Source organism: Setaria italica, chromosome V (assembly GCF_000263155.2).
Source record: "Setaria italica strain Yugu1 chromosome V, Setaria_italica_v2.0, whole genome shotgun sequence".
NCBI lineage: Eukaryota > Viridiplantae > Streptophyta > Magnoliopsida > Poales > Poaceae > Setaria > Setaria italica.
This window is the reverse complement of record NC_028454.1, coordinates 39,462,456-39,487,065: the sequence shown is the minus strand read 5'-3', so window position 1 is coordinate 39,487,065 and position 24,610 is coordinate 39,462,456. Positions and strand designations below refer to the sequence as shown.

At 48.3% G+C, this 24,610-nt stretch overlaps 1 protein-coding gene across 1 annotated transcript; it reads right to left on the bottom strand.

Annotated features, from left to right (window-relative positions):
- Nucleotides 1–12,066: 12,066 nt before the first annotated feature.
- On the bottom strand, nt 12,067–12,966 carry LOC101762742 (protein MIZU-KUSSEI 1). Its single transcript, XM_004972166.2, has one exon. The coding sequence runs from the start codon at nt 12,964–12,966 to the stop codon at nt 12,184–12,186; it is 783 nt and encodes a 260-aa protein (XP_004972223.1). The 3' UTR covers nt 12,067–12,183.
- Nucleotides 12,967–24,610: the final 11,644 nt, after the last annotated feature.

Sequence of the window (24,610 nt, the reverse complement as noted above, 5' to 3'; positions counted from 1 at the left end):
GATCCATATGGAAGGGCATAGGAAGTCACCAAAGTGTTTTTGAATCATACCCTGCTTCAGAGTGCCAATTAGAAAATATTTGTATTGTTGATCCCAGCAGGCTGATTGATCAAGAAGGAAGGGGTTGTAATGAGGAGCAGCCGAGCAGGTACGGCTGTAAAGGTCCTCTTTGGCGCCCATAGATGCTGATGAAGCACTGGAATCGAGATTATCTCAGAGAAGAGGCCATGATTTACTCTCATGGCACCTAGAGAAACCTGGTTTTCTTTTTCTTTTTCTTTTTTCCAGTCAGAAGTGCTTAGCGTGTTAATGGCGCGTAGGATGACGCCTCAACTAGCTCAGCCTCTGATCGGAGGTTGATGTGGATAACAATCTGGTCGGCAGATGCACCTCCAGGCTCCAGAAGTTTAAGTGTTCGCTTGGCGATTAGCTGTTAATTGACGGTTTGCTCACAAATGAGAATAAATGGAGCAGGCACATTGCAAATGAAATGACAGTATGTGTTCGATTTGCGTTAGGGAAATTGAGGATATCCATCATGCTGTTATTAGCTGCAACCATGCAATCAGGCACAATTTTTGTTTTTTTCGACACATTCAGTATCGGACCGTGCTCATCGGCCGGTCCGTCTTCAGTCTTCAGAGCACATGTGTATCAGGCATCATCGAATTGATCTCCTGCTAGCTCTTTGACAATTTCAAGTTGGAACTCAGTTAACCTCCGAGCAACCTGCAGGTGGTGTTGCTCATCAGCCTTGCAAATGCTCCGGAAGAACAGAACAACCTGCCGCGGCGTTCGGTATGCCGGCACCCTCCATCAGATGCCTGGCGGGCCTGGAGTCTCCACGAACACGTCGCGGACTCGGCACCGCCGGTGGAGGTCTCCATGATCGGTGCGAGCTCAGACGCGCCGCAAATGTCGCGTCGGACTCCAGCGTACCTCCGGTCAGATGGAGATGCCGGAGGCCATGGTCATGGGTAGGTATCATTTGGGGGCTAGATTTTGAGCGGGGGTATCGGTGGGCCGGTGAATGGGGCCTTGGCGCTCTGCGCTCCCGGCGCGGCCGGAGGACGGCGGCGGCGGGCGGGCGGCGCCGGACGACGACGAGGCTTACGCAAATATTACGGGGCTAAATGAAAATATTCGGATCGCGACTTGTAGGGGTATTTAAGTAAATGTTTGGATCGCGATTAATAGTCACGATCCAAATTAGGCAAATTAGGGATTATTCAAAAATATTCAGGGTGATTTCGAAATTCCCGGGCCGCGACCTAGCTCCACGCGGCGGCTCGCCGGAGCGCCGCCTGAAGCTGGGTAAACGATGATCGTTGTAGATACCATCTCATCGTCAGAATCTTCTCCCTCCAGATGACTTGGTTGTGCAATTGCTAAGTGCTAACTGCTATGTTCATGACCACCTGAAACTGAAACAGCAAGCTAGAAGAACAACCGTGTGGCTGGCTGCTCTTCTCCCATGCGCTCGCGAGGGACAGGCACGTTGGTGGCTGCCAGCCTTGGGGCTCTTCTATAGCACATTTTATTGTCGTTAAGGCTACCTGCTTCGGCCGATCTTACTCACATTTGTTAAATTTCTCTTTTGTTTTCAGCAAATAATCAGCATAGCATATCGCTCTGCCCCAAGAAATTTAACTAGATCAGCACAGCATCGAGACATGCAAATCATCTGAAAGCACTGACATTGAAAACAGAGGGACAAACATAGCAATTTGAGCCATCCGTACAGCTTAGAACTAGGTAATAGCTAAGACTATGTTCTATGCGCTAATCTCAATCATACAAAATACAAAATGTAATTTAGCTTTTGTTTGATGGTCTAAGCTCGGTTTAATTTAGCTGAAGGCAAATGCGATCGGCAGTGGAAAGCCGCTCCTCCGAGTTCTGGCGAGGCAAAGCATGCACAGCCGGTAAGGGGAGGATGTCCACGAGCTGCTCAAGGCCTCCAATCAAAGCTGAGTCTCTGGTATGAAAGGGTTGCAGACAAGGACTTTTTGGACCAGAAAAGGTGCAGCGAACCTCTGCATAGGCAACCTTGAAGAGACGTCCCACAATAATCCCAGAACCGCGAACGAGCCAGTGGCTTAGTGGTAGCGCTCGCAGTGGCGAGGCTGCCTGCCAGAGTTCGATCATTGCAATCGCAACACTGGTGGTGTCGCACCTAGTTTGATTCCAAGCGTCCGCCTCTCATGCGTGAAGCCACGATGGAACGCGACGCGCCCGTCGCCTACGAAGTCAGAGGATTCCGGTGATCTCAAGAAGGACGCGATCTCGGATCTGAGTGTAGTTGTAGTTTTGTTTGTACACGGGTGGTGTGAGTGGTGTGTGTGTTGAGTGGGCGTGCGTGTGTATGAACAGATACATATACTATTAAAAAAAATAATCCCAGAACCACGGAACTCTTGTACACGTAGGCTGTAGGCAACCTATCCCCTGGTTGGACTTCTTGGCTGAGCGTACATGTAGGACGATCACTACTGCATCACATTCCCATTCCTGCAAGTAATAACCTCGCTAGTTCTTGCACAATGCCACAATTGAGCTGTAGATGGCATCAAACGAGTTTACCCGTCTCCGGTTGTTATTCATCTGGAAAATGATGTGTGTGTGTTGGTTTTGGGGTTTCGGCCAACGCCTTGGGAGCCTAATTAATGCACCTAAAGTAGCTGTGGCTGCGTTAGTGCAATTAACTCGAACACTTCAATGAACAATGATCCACCGGCTACAGCAGATTACTTTGTACTGCATTGTACACTGGGGGATCAAATGTGTATCTTTCTCTTCATTATCAGTGGAAGGTGAGTGAGGCACAGAGGCATGGAATCGAGTTCACTATATACACGCATGCCAAGCCCAAACACTTTCTATTCCATTGCCTAAAAATATACTTTTCTGCCCTTTCCAAACAATAAATAGATTACGGTTAAAATATGAAATTAAATATTTTTGACGAAACAGGAGTGGTTTTCACCCCTACTGGTTATATATTAAAAGGAAAAAGGTACAGAAGTTTACAAGAAAGCAAAAGCAAAGATTACAACAAGGAGTCTAGCCATTGAACAATTGAAGATGAATTAAATATAACATGTAAATATATGATCAAGGTCAGTATACAGCCACATGCTTAGAATATTACAGTTAAAAATCCATCAGTGAACAGACAAGCGTGACAGATATTTTATTGGTTGCATTCTCTGAGTTAAGTTTTGTGCCAAACTAAGAGCTTGCAAGTCAGAACACACTCGCCAAGTCATGGTGAGAGTGTCGCTGTTGGAGTACTTACAAGCACGTGTAGTACTCGAACAAACCGCCAATCACCCATGTGATGCCCAAACATGAAAATGCGAGAACTATGAGCACCTGAGCTTTCCCCAGCTGTTGGTGTTTCACCGTTGGTTTCCATGCCCCTCAAGACGTACAACAGGCTAGGCACAAACTCAGCCTGCAGCTTGAGACGATGAAGCCCCACTGCCCTCCCATCTACCATTCTTTTGTCCGTAACGCCATTATCTGTATCCTTAGTCCATTGCTCTAAAGTCTAAACCTGACGCCGCGTGCATGCGCGCATTGTACTGCAACTCAACATGTAAACACCTATTCTAGTGAGTTCATCATGCATGCTTGGTACTCCTACAACGAATGCTTCCTTCCATATTTGAACTTTGACCTTTACATGCCAGTATTTAGTGCAGTTGAAAACCGCCTGAAAATACACGATGCACATACATTGGAGTCATTGCCCCCGAGTCGATCGTAGCAGAACACTGAAACTGGATCGCGGCTCTAGGATAGCTGTGTTCTTCAGCTGTTGTTGCCCTGCCATGAGCAGGTTTCATGAACCCAACCATGCCGTGTCATCCTCAAACGCACCATCCAACCACGCAATAGGTTTGCTTGTGGCAATTGCACGGTCGTCGCCTCAGGTGCACGATCCAGAAGGGAGTATAGTTCTTTCTTTGGTGATTCAGCATATGTTTAAACACTCTAGGCGCTCAACCTGCCATTCGCTGCCATCAGGGAAGATGCCGGACGGGCAGTCCTTCACCCTCTGGCTCCAACTCGGATTCCCAACGCATCTCACTCCTAGACGTATGCCTCAAAGCGGGCGTCAGGCTTCATCGTGTCCTCCATTCTACATGAATGACTGATGAGACTACGGCTTGGCTTGGTGTTTCTCAGGTTTTGCATCATGGGAGAGATCTGGTATATATTTGTCAGCGAGCCGGCCTTGCCGGTGCACGATCCCGTGGAGTTAATAAAGCCCCACCGGCTCAGCTCAATCACCATTTATTACATGCATGGATCAAAATGTTCAAGTCTACCTGATCTCAAATAAAGGTAACAATCTTACTATTAAATAATTGGAGACTCCTCATTAATGCTTACGAGACGCGTTAAAAAAAGATAAACCTTAAAAATTCTGATAAAATTCTTCAGAACATCTGTTAGACTCCGATCATCATATCCATTAGATCTATTATTTTTTTAAAAAAAATATCTACCACTATTATTATAAAAATAGTCTAAAGCAACCCCTAAATTTATCAATAAATTACACACCTCTTTCATTATGAAAAAAATCTAAAGTAACTCCTAATGTTTATCTAAATTACCAATTATGTATTTAAAAAAGTTTAAAGTACCCTCCTAAATTTGCATCTAAATTGTGCGCATACATTGTAATTAAAAATAATCTAAATAACTCTTAAATTTGAATCTAAATTACCTGCATATATTACTAAAATACCCCAAAGTAGACTAATATATATATAAATTCTAAATTCTAAATTACCTACATTGTAATATATATATATATATAAATTCTAAATTACTTCTGTCATTTTTAACATAGAAAATACTAACACTTAGTAGTGCACCAGAGGGACGTCACGACTGGTAGCTCTATCAGTAATGCACACGAACCATCTTTCTGCCCCCGATCTTTCAATTTTTTACAAAGAGGGAAGCATGATTAGTTTGGTATCTTTTTCTTAGTAAATCATAGCTTGTGTTAGTACTTTTTTTTTCATGACAAGCAGGAGTGCTCGTATCTTTGTATTATGAACATAGAATTTGTGTTAGTACTTTCTAACATCGGACAAAGAAACTAGCTGTCCTCATCAGTTCTCACCAGTGTCTCGTCATATTGTCACGCACGCTCTTGACGGTAGCCAGTAGCTGAACTCTAAAGTCCGAATCCATTTGTGCCGAAGCATCAGTACGTAGCTTTAATTAGCTTGTTTATTTCGCTGGAGGCAAATGCGATTTGCAGTGGAAAGCCACTCCTCAGTAGTGTTCCGGAATAGCCGTTAGTGCGAGGGATTAATTAATTGCCCTAATATATAGTAAGTCTTATACGGTTAATCCCCTTCAATCCAAGATGAATCAAACAAAACGGGGTTGCAAACGACACCGTGCAAACACAACAGATGTTCCACGATTCCTACCAGCCATGGGAATCTTCCACACGCATGCAACCTATCCCCTAGCTAGACCTGCCACGACGAAGCACCGGCCACTTCGCTTGCCCGTTATTCAACTCAAGTTCCTAACGCATCCCATTCCCGCAAGTAATAATCTGAGCAATCAAGCAAGTTTCCTCCTCTGCGGTTGCAAGCCTTATTATATTCATGTGGAAATGATGTGAGTGTTGGTTTTGTGGTTTCGGCCGTGCACATAAAGTGGTACTAGTAGCTAAGCAGTTACGACCGTGTTGTTGGATGGAATAAGTGGAACACTTCATTGATCCACCGGCTAGCAGATTACTTTGTACTACATTGGCAGTACGTACTGCTCTCTCTCCGTCCCAGGTCGTTTTGCTAAATCTAGATTCATAACTATTAGCATGTATCTGGACATAGTATGTTGTCAGGAATCGGTGCTCATAGTCTAAGAGGGGGAGGTGATGAATTAAGCAAACTTAAAATCCTTAACCTATGGCTTTCACTATTTGCTTCAAAACATAAACTAGATTATGCTATCTAGATGTGCAATCTATGGTTGATCTAGTGATTCTTCCCACCCAAAACAAGTATTCCAACCTAGAGCCAATCCTAGCAAGATACTACTCTAGAAAGTAAAGCACCTAACTTGCAAGTATGAAATGCGAAAACGTAAAGGAATGGGTTAGGAAGAATGCAAACTCGGCATGATGATTTATCTCGTGGTATTGGTAGGCAAATACCACCTCTAGTCCACGTTGGAGTTCTACCAAGGATGTGCTCCCGGTCACCGAGTCTCTCCCGGTCAAGGTTTTGGACTTGCCACAAAGGTTTGTGCGAAACCGGATGAGAAGTTTGCCACTAAGGCAAGGCTCACCACTCCCTCTCTTCTAGTCACCTTGACACCATATCCACTACGGAGCTTCTCCACAAAGGAGGGCTCATCTCCTGCACACGGTCGTCGACGCCGCTCCACACCAAGCTGGAGGGTCGAAGACTTGCCGGCGAGCCACTAAGGCTCCAAGGTGCCGGCACACCTTGTACACTTGTGGTTCACTCCTTGAACCGATCACAAGGCAGGCACATATTGAACTCTCTCCTCTCTAGGCCTATCAGAATCAATCACTCTTCTAAGCTTGTGCTAAGCCTTTGATTAATCACTTATGCATTTTTGGTGGCTTGGATGTGTTCTTGATGTGTCTTGCACTCCAATGGACTCCTGCACACTCCAACAAACTTAAAATAGGCGAGTGGAGGGGGTATAAATAGCCCAAAGCCTCAAAGAGCTGTTGCTCCAATGGCTAGTTAAAGTATACCATCGGATGTTCCGATGGTCTCTTTTGGTAGGCATCGGAACATCCAATGCTACTAGCCGTTGCCCTCCCCGCGTCCAAGTTCTTCACTGACACATCAAAATTTATCCGACGCTATCCGATGGTACCGTCGGAACATCCAGTGCTGAAGGGTTTTTGCCCAAAACCTCTCTAGAACTTTGCAAAGTAAATGTACTTCGTCCGACAGTCACCTTCATAGGGCATCGGAACATCCGGTGTTATAGGTCAATTTCTGCCTTCTCTGAGAATTGCTCCGACGCTACTAAAGTTTCCACCGTCGGATCATCTAGTGCTCCCTGGAACTCAAGTTGATTTCCCCATTGTACTAATTGCTCTGCTGCTTGCTCCGATGCTTGCTCCCTGTAACTCTCTGGATTTTCTATCATTTAGATGCATGAATACCATAGAATAATCCTAGATACCATATCTTAGTCACTTGAATACCATAGCTTGGATGCTTGAATACCATGATTTGGATATCAAGAGTACCATAGCTTGGATGCTTGAATACCATAATTTGGATATCAAGAATACCATAGTTTGGATGCTTGAATACCATGATTTGGACCTTGTCATGGTTTGGTTTGCATACTTGGGACCTAGAAAACCTACAAGACACATGCTTGGCAAACCATTAGTCCCAATAACTATGTTGTCACTCAATCACCGAAATCACAAACTATGATCTAATGGGGCCATGTTCGCTATATATGTATCTTGATGCATAGTAAAAACTATGAACCTTGAAATGCAAAACGACATACAATTTGAAACCGGAGGAGTAGTTATGATAAATACCAAATATGTGTTACTCTCTTCATCATCGGTGTAAGGTGAGACAGGCACGGAACAGAGTTCATGTATGCATGCATGCCAAGCTCATAAAACTTTTATTCCATACCTAAAAATACAGTCTTTTCTCCTTCCTCCAAATAATAAATAGAGTTGTTAGCAAATAAAAATTAAATATAGGATATAGGGGTGTTTGGTTCCCACCATGGACTAAAATGTACACTTTGGTTGGACTAAACACCCAAACACTTGGACTAAATGTAGGACTAAAGTGTTTAGTCCTTTAGTCCACAAAACTGGACTAAAGTGGACTAAAGGGTGTTGAGGACAACCCTACCCCTCATTTACTACCCTCCCTCCCACCCGGCTCCCTCCTGCCCGCCACCTCCCTCCCACCCGGCCTCCCTCCCACCCACCGCCGTCCCTCCCGTCGCCACCCGCCGCCGCCCTCCCTTCCAGCGCAGCACCCTACCCCGTAGCAGCAGAGGAGGAGAGAGCGGATGCTATCACCAGTCGCTACCGCCGCTGCCGCCCTTGAATAGATTAGGCGCGGATAATGGTGGGGCCCGACCGTGACGGGTCGAGGAGCGTGCCGCCACTGGTGGCGACCCCAGCCGCTGCTGATTGTTGTGCTCGCCTGCCATCATCGGTGGTGGTGGTAGCTTGCCAGGGGCCGGATTGATTGGGAGGACGATGATGTTGGCCGTGGGGATGGAGGAGGAGGCGCCCGCAGATCTAGCGACGGTCCACGTCTCCAGCTCCGGCCGCTGCTGAATCGGACGCTTCAGGTTGGTTTCGCGCCAGGAAGGAGTAGGCGCAGGGGTACCAAGGGGTAGGGAAGAAGGGTAGAAGGATCTTTGTTCAACAGTATTTATGGATCTTAGTCCATTTTAGTTCATGAAACCAAATAGGAGTGGGACTAAAGTTTAGTCATGGACCAAAGGTTGGCTATAATCACAGTCGGTATATAGGCGCAATATGCATAGAACATTACAGTTAAAATTCCATCGGTGAACAGACAAGCATGACAGACACCTTATTAGTTGCATTATCTGTCATCTCAAAAGAAAAGGTTTGGATTATCATCATTTCTAAGGTTCGTACGGATCATTGTTCAACAGAGAACGCCGCCAGCTAAAGCATCCTCTCATCTAAATTCATTCTGCGCCAAACTTTTGCATTTGTGTTAATTTTCTTCGTAGTTTCGAATACATGCCGTGGAGAAGGCGGCCAGTTATATATCGACGATTGTTAGACCGTACGTGTTGTGCAGGAGTGAAGTCTCTTTACTTCATCGCAGCTGCTGCGTTTACCGGCAGCTGCTTGTCCGCTCGCTGCGCTCGCTCCCGTACAGGAATAGCTCTAGCTGTTAGGCATGCCGTACATGTTTAAATGTACGTATGACAATATGATCAATACAACTATACAAATTTATTATGCCACTCCAGTGCTTAATCTGTTGACTTCACTGAAGACAACAGGCTAGGCACAAACTCAGCTTGCAGCTACTGACGACAAAGCCCGGATACGAAAACTTCCTATCCATGACCAAGAGCGAGTCTTCTGAATGACGGCTGAGCTCCGATTCCCGTTGCATCTCATTCCAATGAGATTTGCAGTGTCGAAATGCCCGCGCTAATTCGATTTGTATATGGTGATCCTCCTTGCGTGCTTCCTCTTATACCTTTTTTATTACAGGAATTCAGAGCGAAGTTTGCATGTGTTAGTTCTCTTCGTAGTGTTTGAGTTACAGCTTACATGGCGTGGTGAAGCCAGCTATATATCGACAGTCGTAAAGACCATAAGATGTTCAGGAGTGAAGTCTCTTGATCGCACCCCAGTACCCCACTAGTACAGTAGTACTGCAATACATTAGCAGTTTATTGCCCAGCGATGATGGGCCTCAAACGGGTCGAGAATCACAAAGGCCTTTTAACTTTGGAGACGGCCCTGGTCCTAATTGGAGTTGGGAGTGATCAAGTATATTTTGAGCAGCAGCGAAAGCTGGTTCCAAAGGTAGCGGTTCAAGGTCAAACAAACAAGAAGTAGCAGTTCCACTAAAAGCAAGAAAGAAAGGTAGCGATTTTTCTTACAAACATGACTAAAAAGATCATACTCGATCAACTACATTAGGCTACTCAAATTCTGCCAGTGCAAATGAAGATTAGTCATGTCTCCATCCGCTCGGCCTTGGCGTTTGTTACGACAAAAAGAAAAGAAAAAAAAAAGAACATGCATCTCTGCTATTTCCGTGACTGGTAGCTGGTTGAACTCGATATAATGCAGCTGCGTTCATGGCTTGGTGCTATTCTGTACTCGCATCATGAGACGTTGCAGGCTTGTTTAGTGCCATAATGCTTGGCAATGGAGTGGACTCCTTGCTTAAAAGTTTCAGTATGCCTCAGTCAAATCGTTGTGCCTGTAGAAAAGATGGTTGTCGTTTCCGCAGATCTTACACAGGTCTATTGAAATTATTTTTTGTTTGTTTTCTAGCAAATTTAACTAGGTCATCACATCATCGAAACATCTCTAGTTAAGCATAGCATTGAGACATCTGTATCATCCGAAAGCACTGACATAGAACGCAGACAAAGAAACCGAGCGATTGGAGCTACCGTCAAATCAGTTGTAGTAATCTGTCGAAGGAACCCGTAACTCCTGATCCATGATATTTTTCATAAAGACATTGGATGTTGTAACATAAATATTTGTCTTCTAAAAATTCTAGAAGGGGATACATGTCATCATCCTATGAACTCCCTTGCCCTATAAATAGAAGGCTCCCTCCTTGCCATGCCATTCAACCATAAGCATGGTAGATGAGTGGAGTATGATAGAAGTAGAGGGTAAGTGCTAGACTAGCCACTAAAGAGAGGGTGTTGTACACTCTTGTGTAATATTGTTGTGTTGTAATAAAGCTCTATTTCTTATAAGTGTTAGTCTCCCGGTTGGGCTATATAATTTCTAAGTACTTATGCACTCATAAGTTGTGATCCATCGAAGGTTGCCTCTGTTATCCGGGATCACAATAGTCTGAACTTCATCGTTGGCTCTGCCACCTGGAAATGAGAAGGCGGCTATGCCGTCGAAAGGATCCTGCCACCTGCTGCTGTCGAAAGGACCCGCCGCACTAAGTAACTAAAAATTAAAAGGGCTGATCGACTCCAGAGTGAGTTCAGATTAGTGGGTATTATGACCACCTCAATTTCCAACATAATCCAACATTGTCAATTACCATGTGTGATGCCAATTGCCAAGACATCAGAGTGCGAGCATTACGAGCCCCTGAGCTTTCCTCAGGTATGGTGTACTCTGTACTGTCTGCAAAATTTATTGAAGGTTTCACGACATTTTTTCTTATCTCTAAAGAAGACGGGCGAGACACAATCTTAGCATGCACTCCTGCAGCTTAAGAGGATGAAACCCCACTGCATTCGCGGAAACAAACTCCTCTTGTCCGCATGTGCACAATGCAAGAGCAAGCATTCGGGGTGTTGGTTCATCTCAGATTCATGGTGCATCTCATTCAGACTGCAGTGTCCAATTGCCCGCACCATGAATCTATCGTGCCAACTCTCTTACCGTGCTTCCTCTTATGGTTTAAACAAGAATTTGTAGTGAATTTTGCGTGTATTAGTTTTCTTCGTAGTTTCAATTACAAGGCATGGAGAAGCCAGGCCAGCTATATATCGACATTTGTAAGACCATACATTTGTGCAGGAGTGAAGTCTCTTTGTTACTTCATCACATCCACCAGAGACAATAGCAGTTGCGGCTTTTACCGGCAGTTCGATGTTTAATACTAATGGACCTGCAGGCCAAATAGAGAATGAGAAGCTTTTTAAATTCTTGATGCCTAATTAGAGTTTGGATGATTTTGAGAAGTAGCAAAGATTTTAAAAACTCTGATTCGATTGAGAAAGTTAGCAATTCCACTAAGAAAAGAAAGGTGGCCACTCTCTTGCAAATATGATTCAAAAATATAAATTTTAGCAACACTTGGAGCAACTGAAATTCTCAGGGTCAAATAAATACTAATCTTGTGTTTCAATCCGCTGGGACTATGTGTTGTTACGACCAAAACTTAGGCATCCCTGTTACACGCGTTGGGAGGCTTGCTGGGCAGTACGTGTAGTATTTCTGTACTCGCATGAGATGCTGCAGGCTTGCAGTTGCAGGGGTGTCAATTGTCCGGCGTTTAGTACCATACTGCCCAGCAAGGAACGAACCACCTTGCTTATAAGCTTCGACCTGCCTATAGCTGCTGTGTTCGTAGAAAGGAGAGACGGTTGGCATCTCCCCCGACAGGGACGGGAACAGCTTTCGAGCTTTCCTATAGCACATTGCGGTTAAGGCTACCCGCTTTAGCGGATCTTACCCAAAATTTTTTTATTTTTTGTCTGTTTTCTAGATAATTTAACTAGACAAGCACAGCATTGAGACATCCATATCATCCGAAAAGCATTGACACAGAACGCAGAGAAACAAACAGAGCAATTTGAGCTACCCGTACAGCTTGAAACTAGTGAAGCTAAATATCTTCTACACGCTAATCTCAGTCACACAAAATCCAAAATGTAAAACGAAAGTGTCGCCAATTTTCATATCCTGATGAAGAAGATGCTCAGCTCCGGCCCATTGTTACCATCAGGGTTAAGCATGTAGAACGACTCCGAGTCCCGGGACCCAACCACGCGGTCGAAGTGCGCGCGCATGTACGCCAGGTCGCCGGCCTCCTGCCCCTCCGGCGCTGCTCCAGCGCCCACGACGTCGGCCGGCAGGACGCCGGCGCCTGCGGACACGGTGCGCAGGAGCTGCATGACCGTGAGGTCGTCGTCAGTGGGGTCCCGGCGCACGGCGTACCCGATCTTGCGCCCGTTGACGTAGGCCGTCCACAGCGGCTCGTCGAGCAGCCTGGTGCGGCCGATCCCGGCGCCGGCGCCCGGCGGCTTCTTCTCGCACTCGAGCGCGACGCGGAGGTGCTCGGCGCCCATCTCCTGCATGAACCTCCCCGTCGTCATGGCGAGCTCGAGCAGCAGGATGGGCACGCTCCCGGGCGTCTCCTGCACCGCCAGCGTCACCCGCGCCCTGCGGTGCCCGAACAGCGTCCCCGTCGTCCGCGACGCGCCGCTGAGGTGGCCGTCGTGGCCCCTCGGCCCGCCTCCGGCCCCGCCGCCGCCGCCGCCGTGGCGCGGGATGACGCCCGGGAAGCGGCACGCCGGGTTGAGAATGGGTAGGGACCGGAACAGCGCGCGCACGGCGCGGATGGCGCGCAGGGACGAGCGCGCCGCCCCGCGGCGCCTCCGCTTGTTGGACGGCGGAGCGGTGAGCGTGATCGCGGGGCGGGGCGTGCGCGGCGTCGCGGGGGCGACCAGCGGCGACATCGGCGGAGACGGCTGCGGCGTGGTGTAACGCAGCATTGCCTGCGAGCCGAAACGACGCGGGGTGAATCGGATGCCAGTGGGGATGGGAGCCGATGACGCTTGGAGTTGGAGGAGCATATCGGCGTTTATGACAGGGTTGTGCGTGCTTAGATTATGAGGTTGGTGGAATGCACGTTCATGGCTCATGAGTCGAGTATAAGGCGTGCACGTCCGTGGCAGTGGGACACAGACACAGGGTTTTGCCTATGATTTTGCTTGTCATCACGCCATATGCTAGCGCATATACTAGTCAAATATCCGTCCAGGCATGCAGTTTGAAAAGGAAATCGTTCAGGGCTTCAGGCTTTGTAGAGGCGCGCAATTATCTTTGCGAATTTAGTAGCGGTGGACTGGTGGTGATTGACTGCGACCCAAATTATCTGCCGGCGCTTCTAGTTTTTGAATTTTGATAGGAAATTCCGCAACGAGAACGAGATGATTGAGGGATGCTAAGTGGGGGTGATTAGGTCAGCGCAGTGCGCAGCGCAGCAAATTGAATGAGCAAACAAGGTACAGTGATTGTGACTTGGGAATGGTCTGCAGGCCCAGCTAAGCTATAGGCCTATGTTGGGCTGACCGAAACTGGCCGAAAACGCCCGGCCCACGTTCCAAACTCCACTACGCGCGGCGCGTCTGGCCCACACCACTTAATCAATCTGTGCCAATTTGCTCTGTTTCCTTGCAAGAAGCCCAGCATGTAAATGTGTACTGTAATAGGCTAAGGTCATGTTTGGATAGCAAGTGCTAAACTTTAGCACACCACTTTTAGCATCTTTTTAGCACTAAGGCTCCCAAATAGGGATGCTAAAAGTGGTGTGCTAAAGTTTAGCACCCCACTTTTCTTTAGCACATTAAAGGGGTGCTAAAACCTGCTGATAGTGCTAAAAGTGATCCCAAGCCCAATTTTTCCCTGGTTACCCCCCTCTCTCCTCTCCTCTCTCTCCTCCCCGCCGCCTGCCTGTCCCGCTTCTCTTCCTGCCGGCCATCCCCGCCCCAGATCCACGCTCTCCGCCTCCGATGATGCAGACCTCCACACCCTCGGCCTCCATCCACTGCACAGGCGCCGGGGCCCATGGCCTCGCCCGCGGCGGGGCTGCCAGATGCCATCACGGCCGCGCTGCCGTTGAACCCGTACGAGCAGCTAGAGGTGGCGCGCAAGGTCACGGCCGTGGCCGCAGCGGCTCGAGCCTCGCGCCTCGAGCTCGAGGCCGCACACCTCCACCAAAGGCTGGCCGATAGGGATCCCGTCGCCACCGAGCTCGACGGGAGAGCAGGAGTCGGACCCCTCTGCAACGAAGAGCACGCACGAGACGGTGATGGAGAGGTGGCCGGAGCTTGAGGCCGTGGTGAAGGTCTCCCGGGCCCAGTAGTCCCGCCGCGGCGGCGGAAGCAGAGGTAGGAGACGAGCAGGAGCGAGGCGAGGAGGATGAGGAAGCCGAGTACGATGGTGATGGAATAGCCGAGGCCAACGTTGGAGAGCAAGGAGAGGAGGGACGGAGGCGGCAAGTCCCTAGTGGCGAGGGAGCGGCGGAATCGGGGAAGAGGAGGAATCGGTGGCTGAAGGAAGAAGTTGAGGAGGGAAAGGAGAGGAGGGAAAGGAGGGGTATAATTATCTTTTATTACTAAATATGCTAAAGTTTAGCACCCTATTCAAACACCTCAAGGTATTAAACTTTAACCTTCCATTTGAGGGTGCTAATAGCACTTTCTATCTAAACAGGGCCTAATAGTTGCTTGTGTAGTTCCTTCTCTATCCCTCTACAATTTGAAATGTCCTTATAACTTTTTTCCCAAAAATGGCCAACCATTCAGAACAGGCTTACGTACATTTTCGTAGTATCAGCTGTCGTTTTCTTTCTGTTGTCCCCGTTGCTTGGTTTGTTCGTGAAGGGACTGTCCATGGTCATCGCTACTACTGTACTTCCGATTAACCAATCCACCTAATTCTCTAACTCCGGTGGCGCACGCAATTCTCAACTCACCCAATCCCATCGCGTCCCGAAAACGTCGCGCACGCGCGGGGGGTGTGCGTCGGGGCTGCAGCTTGCTTGTTCCCTTTCCATATCTCCATCCGTGTCCCCAACATGTGGAAGCCATCTATTGGCTCTCCTCTTGGAGCTGGGCTCTATTTTTTTTTTTATCAAGGCGTCACCAAGCCCGCATCGAGAAAAAGGAGATATCTCATCAGTTCCATCCCCCGCGATAATATTAGCGGCAGTTAGAAAGTCGGTTATAAAAAAAGGCACCAATTACAATATATTGCTTCCATTAGCGAGGGAACATTTAAAATCAAAATAATAATGAGAAATTTAGGAACATTTAAAATTAAAATAATAATGAGAAATTTTAGAGTGCTCGAAAAAAAAAGAGAGTCGTCCATCCGACGAAATCGAACCGTGGAAACAAAGGAAGTACCATGAAATAACTAAAGAGAAGTACCAAGAAGTACCAATTTGGTGGGACCAAGTAAAAAATAGTGAGAAATTACTATGATGCCCTTTTAATTATGTGTAAATCTATTTAATGTTTTTTTGGTAAGAAGGATCTACAAGTACCACTGGTTTTGTTCAATAATGATTATCAGATTAGCATCTCCCCATCATCCACAAAATAAAATAGTAATGGAGCCGCAATGTTTTGTCAGCAAGTTAGATTTCTTTTGGGGTGCAAATTATATAGAAATGATTAATCCAATTTGGTTTTTCGATGAACTAATCTAAGTATGTACCTAAAGAATAAAAGAGCACAAACACAAGACTATTTACTGACCAGACTAAAATGACTTGGTGCCGTACTACACTGTAAAGAAGAAGTCTTCGAAGTAATTGATGCCTATCAAGTCAATGTCCCACCACGACAACCTTAACTCGACGATGCAGCCAACAAGAAAACACAAAAATAAATTCCTCACCACCCAAATTGAGATCCTGCATCATGAATCGAGATCCCGGCCACCCAATTCGAAATCCCGAAGTAGGAATCGAGGTTCCGATCATGCAAATCGAAATCCAAGCAGCTATTATCGAGGTCGATTTGGGCAGAAGCCCAAATACTTCTGAAGTTTTCCGCAACCCAAATCGAGTTTCATGCCGTCTCTTCGTGCATCTAAATCGATCTCCTCACAGCATATGCCAGGCGAGCAGCTTCCAGCAGAGGAGGAGAAAGAATGGGAGGTGTTGCAAATAGGATTCGCTTTGACCTCGTCCAAGCGAGTGAGCGGGAAATCTCCCGCGCGCGTACACGTATGGTCGTGCAGACATGCGCAGTGAAGGAGGTGGAACTGCCCACTACCGTCTTCCCAGGAGTTTATCTCCTAAACCTCCTGTAATTACCCCTATAAATATGTACCATGAATGATTAAGAAGACAAGCATCATTACTGTTCATCTCCATCTCTCTCCCAAGTCATTTTCTACTCACAACAGGAGGAACGGGGCTGACGGACGGCGCCGTTTTCTCGTGGCGTGTCCACGTGGAGCTGGGACGGAAAAAAAGAGGGCCCGGCCCTGGAAAGGAGACACGTTAAGGGATGATGAGGCCGACAGCGCGCACCACGGGACTCCGGTGCGGGAGCCCCCCGCGTTCCGCCGTGTCGCTGTCCCCGCGCGCACGGCGCGGCCCGTCCCCCTCACCAACACCGGCGCGCCACCGTGGCCTGTCGCCTCGCCCGCGTTCCAGACCACACCCGTGCAGCAAACCAGGGACCGCAAGCTAGCCGGCAAGCCGTAACGTGTCCGCCGCACTGGCACAACCAGCCCCACCGTCAAAATCACCTGCGTCGGCAGCCAGCTCGGTCGGTTCTATCCGGAACACCGAGGACGTTTGATCAATTATTCGATTGATCTGTCCAGGATGGCACAATCACGCGTGGGCAGGGCGCGCAAGGCAGTGAGGCACAGAGGCCGTGAATCCGTGATGGACAACTCGACGCCGGGATGCGTGAGCTAGGAGCGTGCGCAGACGCCGCGGCGGCCAGGCTTCCGAGGAAGCACTGTCCTCCATTGGCGAGTAGCTCCACCGGCACGCTCTGCACCTCCCCGCCGCCGCCTGTGCGCTGGCGTCAAACCACGCCGCCGCGACAGGTGTGGCGTCAACCACGTCGACGAAGACAGCCCTCCATGGCGTCTACTCTCTGGGAAGCTGGAACGCATTGCGGGAACCATCCTGACCCCAGAAGTGCTTGCGGCGGAGGCCTGGACAGTGCCAATGGTGGCGGCCAGACGGCCCCCAGGGCTGGACGGTATTTCTTCTACCGTCCGGGTGCAATCGATCTGAATGGCTCCGCGGCGTGGACTTTCTGGATCAGCACATCCGCCGGCCGGGCCGCGGCGCTGTGCTCGTCCGGCGCCGTCCTCCCCGGTGGCTTGTGTGCCTCCGCGAACCTGCCGCGGCAACCCGTGAGAGGCGAGGCGCAATGCGTGAGCTGGGCGCGTGCGCAGACGCCGCGGCGGCCAGGAACGCGCCGACGAGCACAAAGCAACACAGCCACTTGGCCATGCTTTACATTGAATCGGAGTCTCGGAGGGGATGGCCATCGGCAGCCGCCGGCGAGAACCGTACCGATCGATCGAGGAACGTGAAACCACGGTCGTGTGACACCCAGAGAGGCGTGCGGGAAGCTCAGTGTATCCCGTGGAGTATCAAGTGTGCAGGCGAGGATTGGCAGTTGGGCGGTCTCCGGTCCGCGCAACGGACGATCTCACCGGACGCCAATGATTGATGAGATCGAAGAGCGGATGGCGCCATCCGATCTGATTCTAACATCACACCGCGCGAGTTGCCATCGACGACAATGTCAGTGTCTCAGTGATCAGACCAGATCGGATCGGATCAAATAGTTCGCAAGGACATGCAGCTAGCTCTGAATGAGATTTCAGCAGTCGGTCCAGCCGCGGAAGACCTCGCCGGAGCGGTGGGGGGCCGGCTGCCCTGCCGAGGAGGCGGTGGCACGACAGCGAGTAGTGACAGCCGCGCACCGGCGATGCGGGAGGCAGGGGAATAATCAGTAACAGGCCCATCGATCGACGCGACGTCGCACTCGCACACCGCGCTGGGCTCGACGGGCAGCCAGACAGTTCGACACGGCGCGCCGGTCCCCCACCCCGGCATCCCCCCAATTCGATGGGCAGGGGCGTAGTGGATTCTCTGCCTAATCCATGCTCAAGTCTGCGCCGTCATCGAGCGATTGACGAGCTCGACGTCGACGGGCGCATTTGCAAGCTTGCTCTAGCCCATGATGACACCGGACGGACGGGCATGCATGTGCCTCCGTCGCCATCGAATGGGCGAGTACAGTACTGTGCGGGGGTGCGGCGTGTGGTCCGGTGTTTATGGGCATGGCGACGATGGCGGTGCGTTTATGGCGGTGAATCTCATGGTTTCATGCTTGATGGCGCTGTCGCTGCCATGGTCGTGCACGAGTAGCCGAAACAGTTGTAAAAGTACTTGCATGCATACTCCGTCTGTGACACTCGTGGTGTGGTGGCATTATCCACCTATCCGGGCCAGCTTGAGAAACTTCGCTCCCCGCCTTTACCAAAGGGAGAATTTTGGGAAGTTGTGCGCTCTTGTGTAGAGAGATGAATGAATTTAAAAACGTTGCTAACCTTTTTTTGTCTTTGTGTTGGTCTCGTTGCAGCTTCCTCCTGTCCTGACTGCCCTCCAAATTTGAGCACGACACGTCGAGCAAGCCTGAGGTTCCGTTCAAGCCACGCTCTCTCGGGAGCCGCCCCGGGCGGCCCCTAATTCTCTGTCACGTGATTTGTTGTCTCAGGAGAGAAAACTAGTACTCCAATTCCGTAGCTTTTAAGCGTCTACTTGCAGCAGCCAGGCCAGTCTCTTCGATCTGAAAATGCAGATTCCAGCACGCACAAAAGCAGGATTACAGTGGACTGGCCGAATCACCACCAAGCAGAAGCAGGCAGATCTGTGACAGAAGTCAACGAATCCTCGGCGTTGCCGGGTCTACGAAGGCCATGTTTAGTTCACTCCAAAATCCCAACTTTAGCACTATGCAAAAAGAAAATTTCCCATCACATCAAACTTACGATACATGCATGGAGTACTGAATGTAGATGAAATCAAAAACTAATTGTACAGTTTTGTTGTACTTTGCGAGACGAATCTTTTGAGCCTAATTAGTCAATATTTGAACAATAATTCACAAATACAAACGAAACGCTACAGTGTTGCTACAGTAATTTGGGCACCCCAAAGTTGGGCAACTAAACAAGGCCGAAGCATCTGGACGTGTCGTCCGGGGAAGGAAGAAAAAAAAAGCAGAGCAATCCATTCATCCTATAAGTTAATTAACATCTGCTTCTCGCGCGCTGTAAGGTTTCGGTGACTTCTTAACCGTGTGTATGGTGGTTTGGGCTGCGGTAAGGCTTCGGTTCGGTCGTGGAGGTGTTGAGAGGAGTGGAGTTCGGCGATAGTTGATGTCCCAATCTAACTGGCTGATGTGGTGTAGAGTTGAGTTGCATGTGAGGGCGTGGTGCGGCATGTGTTGATGACCCATCCAACCTATCGGTGTTTGCGTCGTTTTTCCATTTTATTGTTTCGTCCAGTTTGAACTTCATCTTCTTTTTAATAAATCGGTAGCTCTCCTGTCAGGTTCGTTTCGAATACAAAGGGGTGTTTGGATACGAGGTGCTAAACTTTAGCAGGGTCACATCGGATGTTCGGATGCTAATTAGGAGGATTAAACATCAGCTAATTACAAAACTAATTGCACAGATAGAGTCTAATTCGCGAAATGAATCTATTAAGGCTAATTAATCCATCATTAGCAAATAGTTACTGTAGCATCACATTATCAAATCATGGACTAATTAGGCATAATAGATCCGTCTCACAAATTAGACTCATCTGTGCAATTAGTTTTGTAATTAGACTATATTTAATACTCCTAATTAGTATACAAATATCCGATGTAACGTGTACTAAAATTTAGCAGGGTATCAAACACCCTCTAAGTTAATTAAGAGGTGGTTAACAAGTTGGCATCAACAGCGATGGTTCTTTTTCCCCGTGTTCAGATCAGAGTTGACTGGTTCATTCATCCTGGTCAAAGTTGAGGACGCTGGTCGTCAGGCTCGACCCAGCATCACAAATTCTGGTCGCGGACTTCGAAGGCACGTACTCCTTTTATTAGCCGGCTGCGGGAGAAAGTCGGGCGAGAGTACCAGTAGCTGCAGAGGTGGTGTGGTACTCGCATTTCGCGTCTCACTTCCCCACTTTTTCACCGAGAACACGTGCGGCTCCGTAACCTGCCCGTAGTGTTCGTCTGTTCAACGATGATAATGTTTTCTGAAGGAATCAGTGGGTGTCTCGAAAACTTAACTTGAAAACTTAACAGAAAACTTGAAGACTTAACTTGAAAGTACTGATGCAACTTGAAAGGAACTTAACACAAAATACTGATCGAACTTGAAAGGAACTTACCTTGAAAACTTATAGGTAAAACTTAACAGAAACTACTGAAACGAACTTAACAGAAAGAACTGATCCAATTTAACTTAATAAATTTCTGAGCATGGACGGCAACAAACTTCAAAGAAATTTAACTAGCACTAAAACGAAAGATTCAACAAACAAGACATGTTACAGAAGCTAACATTACTATTCCGACATAAATGCAAACATTATTTTCGAAACCATCAGTACACATCACTACAATAAAACAAAGTCATGCCACAATCACTTCTTGTTCAACATGTCCTAGTTGAATTGTATCCAGTTCATTCGCCCCTCTTTCGTTGTCATCTCCGTCAATACCGTCCGATACTCCACGCTCTTAGTACATAAATACAGAGCCTGGCAGTAAAGCGGAGACCCCTCCTGTATACCATCTTCTTTTAGGAGCTGCATACAATGAACCATTTGTTCATGGGTACGGTCAGCACGTTGCTGGCTCCTTTTTGCCACACTGTCAGATAGCTCCCTGATGTACTGCTCCAAGTTGTCACTTCTTTTTTTCGTAGGACTGTCCACAGAGAATTCCCGGACCGGCCGTTTGGACATGGCACGAGCACTACTAGCAGGGGGGGTCCTGGTCCAACTCCACTGCATTGCCCTCAGTCCCCACGCTAGGTGTCGCCTCACGAATACCTCCTGCCGTCAGCAAGGTGCCCCTGTCTTGGGGTTCATGGCCAAACAACTCAAACAATTCATCGAGGAAAGGTGGAGGCTTAACAGAACTCGGCTGGGACCTCGGCTGGGCATCACCACCAGTGGTATCCTGCAATGTTGAAGCAACAGTAAATGATCAAGGCCACAAACATAGAAGTACAAATAAGATGCCGAGTAACTTAGGGGCCTGGCATAGGACGTACCTCTTCGTCCTCCTCCCAATAGGTGGCATCAGCAGAAACACCACCAGTTTATGTGTCGCGCCCTAAACCAGATTGCTTTTGCAAGGACATCCAGCTGTGGAATGCCCTCCTCATGTTGTTGAGCTTGTTCTGCAGCTGCTTGCTGCCCAAATGCAACCCAGTTTGTGCCCTGAAGCCTGAGTACACGTTCTTCCATCCCAACTTAGTGAGGCATCTGTTGCTCCAATTGAACTGGTTCTTCTGAGCAATGCACAAGTCCAGCAAAGTTTTCGTCGTGCCCTCATCCCAGCTGGCACGGTTATTCATCTGAGTACATAGGAGCTGCAATTATATGGCACCGAGCTACGGATAACCAGGAGCTGCGTACAACTAAACAATCTAAAATTAATGGATATGTTACTTGCCTTAGCAGGTGTCTTGGCGCGTTTGTGGTGGAAATTGTACGGGCACACCGGTGGGGGAGAGCACGATGAAGTCGATGACGATGTCAGTGTGGGCACCGTTGGTACTTCCTAGCGGTTGGCCTGCTAGTAGCCTTGTATCAGTCGCCTGCAAAGGTGAGAAAACCAAAAACAGAATGTGAAAATAATGCACCAGAAGGTTGAAAATACAATCAAGGTCACAAAAGGAAGATTTGAGGTTTTTGATGTGCTAATTTCATCATTTCAATCAGTTATCCTGAATTTAATTTGGACACTAGTTTCATTTCAGAATTAAAGTAAGAGTGTTATGCAATAAAAATATAGAAATAAGCATGCCATGCTACAACCTTTTTCAGTAGGTAGTCAAAACATCTCATTTTATCCGTGCAACAATACGAAGCATATGCTATCAAGTAGCAACAATAAGAAGGTTAAGTGAAAGCTAAATAGTTGACCAGCACTTCGTATTAAGGATGCCTTCTTTCAATCACTATCACACTCATCAGTACATCTGGTCTAAAGCACAAACAAGGCATCTTTGTACACCAAGTAATTCCAACTTTAAGTTGTAATTAGCTTAACAAGATATGAGCAACCATTTGGAAATTCTGTTGCACTAGAGCATAGCCACTGTGCCTAGTCACGAAAAATGCAATTAATTATCCATTTCCTTCGCACTAATTAAATTATTTAAGGAGCTCAATCTTGCTAAAATTTGAAGAACCTAATATAGGATTGGAAATGGACAATCAAGAATATGGTTAAGTGTTATGGCTATCGGCATCCTCAATGGATAGGAAATTTTTTGATGCAATTTGAAAAACTCCGGTGCCACAAAAGATTAAAGTTTTTATATGGAAACTAGCCTATAATGGTCCGGATGTCCAAACCAATAGAATACGCCATCACCTAATCTCCTGCAACATGTTCAATATGTGCCATACCTGTGAGCGAACGGGAGGGAGGGGGCGACGGACTGGGAGACGTTCCTTGCACGCGACGGCCCGCTGGCGGCGGGAGCGGGTGCGCCCGATCGGAGCTGCGGCGGCGGATTCGGAGGGACCGGCGGCGGCGGATCCGGAGCGAGCGACGGAGGAGGCGAGCAGCGGGACCGATGGCGGCGGCGCCCGGCCGAGCGCGAGGGAGAGGGCGACGCGACGGCTGGCCGGCGGCGGAGAGCGCGCGCGAGCGAGGGAGCGGCTGAGCGGAAGCTGCGGCGGCGGTGGATCCGGAGGGAGTGCGAGCGACCGAGGGGGCGAGCTGCGAGACCGACGGCGGCGTCGCGCGGGCGACCGGGAGGGAGCGGGCGACGCGACTCAATGCCGGCGGCGAAGAGCGGCGATAGCGCAGGTGCTGCCGAGCGGCGGGGGCGACGGCGGCGGATCAGGGGCTAGAGCACGCGACGGAGGGGGCGAGAGGGAGGCACTAGATAAGCACAGGGGCAGCGTCGGTGCGTCGTTAAGCCGCTCGAACGGCTTCCACGACAGGCCACCAGCGGAAGCGTACCGAACGGGCTACTAGCCCGACAAAAACGTGCCGCAGAGGATCGTGCACCACCGGATGTGTTGGCCAGAGCAAGCAACACCAAGCTGGAAGATAGGCCTTGCAGAGGAGGGGTATACTCCACCCCAAATGGAGATTAGGGCATGTTTGGATACAGGTTCATAAACTTTAGTACCTGTCATATTGGATGTTTGGATACTAATTAGGAGTATTAAATATAGTCTAATTACAAAACTAATTACACAGATGGAGTCTAATTCGCGAGACGAATCTATTAAGCCTAATTAGTTCATGATTTGACAATGTGGTGCTACAGTAACTATTTGCTAATGATGGATTAATTAGGCTTAATAGATTCGTCTCGTGAATTAGTATAGGGGTTCTGCAGTTAGTTTATAATTAGCTCATGTTTAGTCCTCCTAATTAGCATCCGAACATCCGATGTGACCCCTCCTAAAGTTTAGTACACCGCATCCAAACACCTCCTTAGGCATTTAGGCTAACAAACTCCGGAGTGGAATCCCCTCAGCAGAGCACAATGAGTGGCCGATTAAACAAACGGCGTCCCTTTCCTTAAAACGAAACCCTGGGGCAGCTTAACACACGAGCACCGGTCACGTCCCATCCCAGAAGGGGCAAGCAGGAACTAAAATAATAGCAAGCGCTCCATCGTGCTCCTCCACAGCAGTATCGTCGTTCGTAGGCGCCCACATATTGGTGAGCTGCAAACTTTTGACCGCAACAGTATCCGTGCAGCTCGCGCCATGCCTGGGCCACGGGGGCTAGCTACTACTACGGCCACTCTATTCCGTGCTCTCATTTCAAAGAAAAAAAAATTACGCTCAGGTCTTGAAGGAATTGGAATCTACTTAATGAAGTAGGCTAATTTATCTTGGAATGTAGCATTGCACAACTTTCCAAAGTTTAGATATAAGCCTATCTTAAATTTATAGGGTGGAGATGGAAATTGATTCTATAGATTATGATTATTAGAATAGAATTCAATTCTTATAGCACGCTCTTGGACTCGCTTCGCTATAGCAAAAGTGCAGCACATAAGTATCTCTTTCATATCGCTAATAATAATATACAAATACATTTCACGTACAATTATATTAGTTTAATTAATTTATGTCTAAATTATGATTAGTAGAATGGAATTCAATGCCATGGATCCAAACGGGACCTTATCAAAAAACAAAAAAAATGTGATCTGTCTGTCTGAGCAACCAACGGAGAAAACCCGGACGCGGCCGCCCCCACCGCGCCACCTCCCCCCTTGTTTTCTCCACACCAGCATTTGGACGCAACCCTGTTCCAGGCTGCTTAACCACCCTCACCAATCACC

Coding starts and splice junctions, on each gene's coding strand:
- LOC101762742 (XM_004972166.2), bottom strand. CDS start 12,966: ATGTCGCCGCTGGTCGCCCCCGCGACGCCGCGCACGCCCCGCCCCGCG.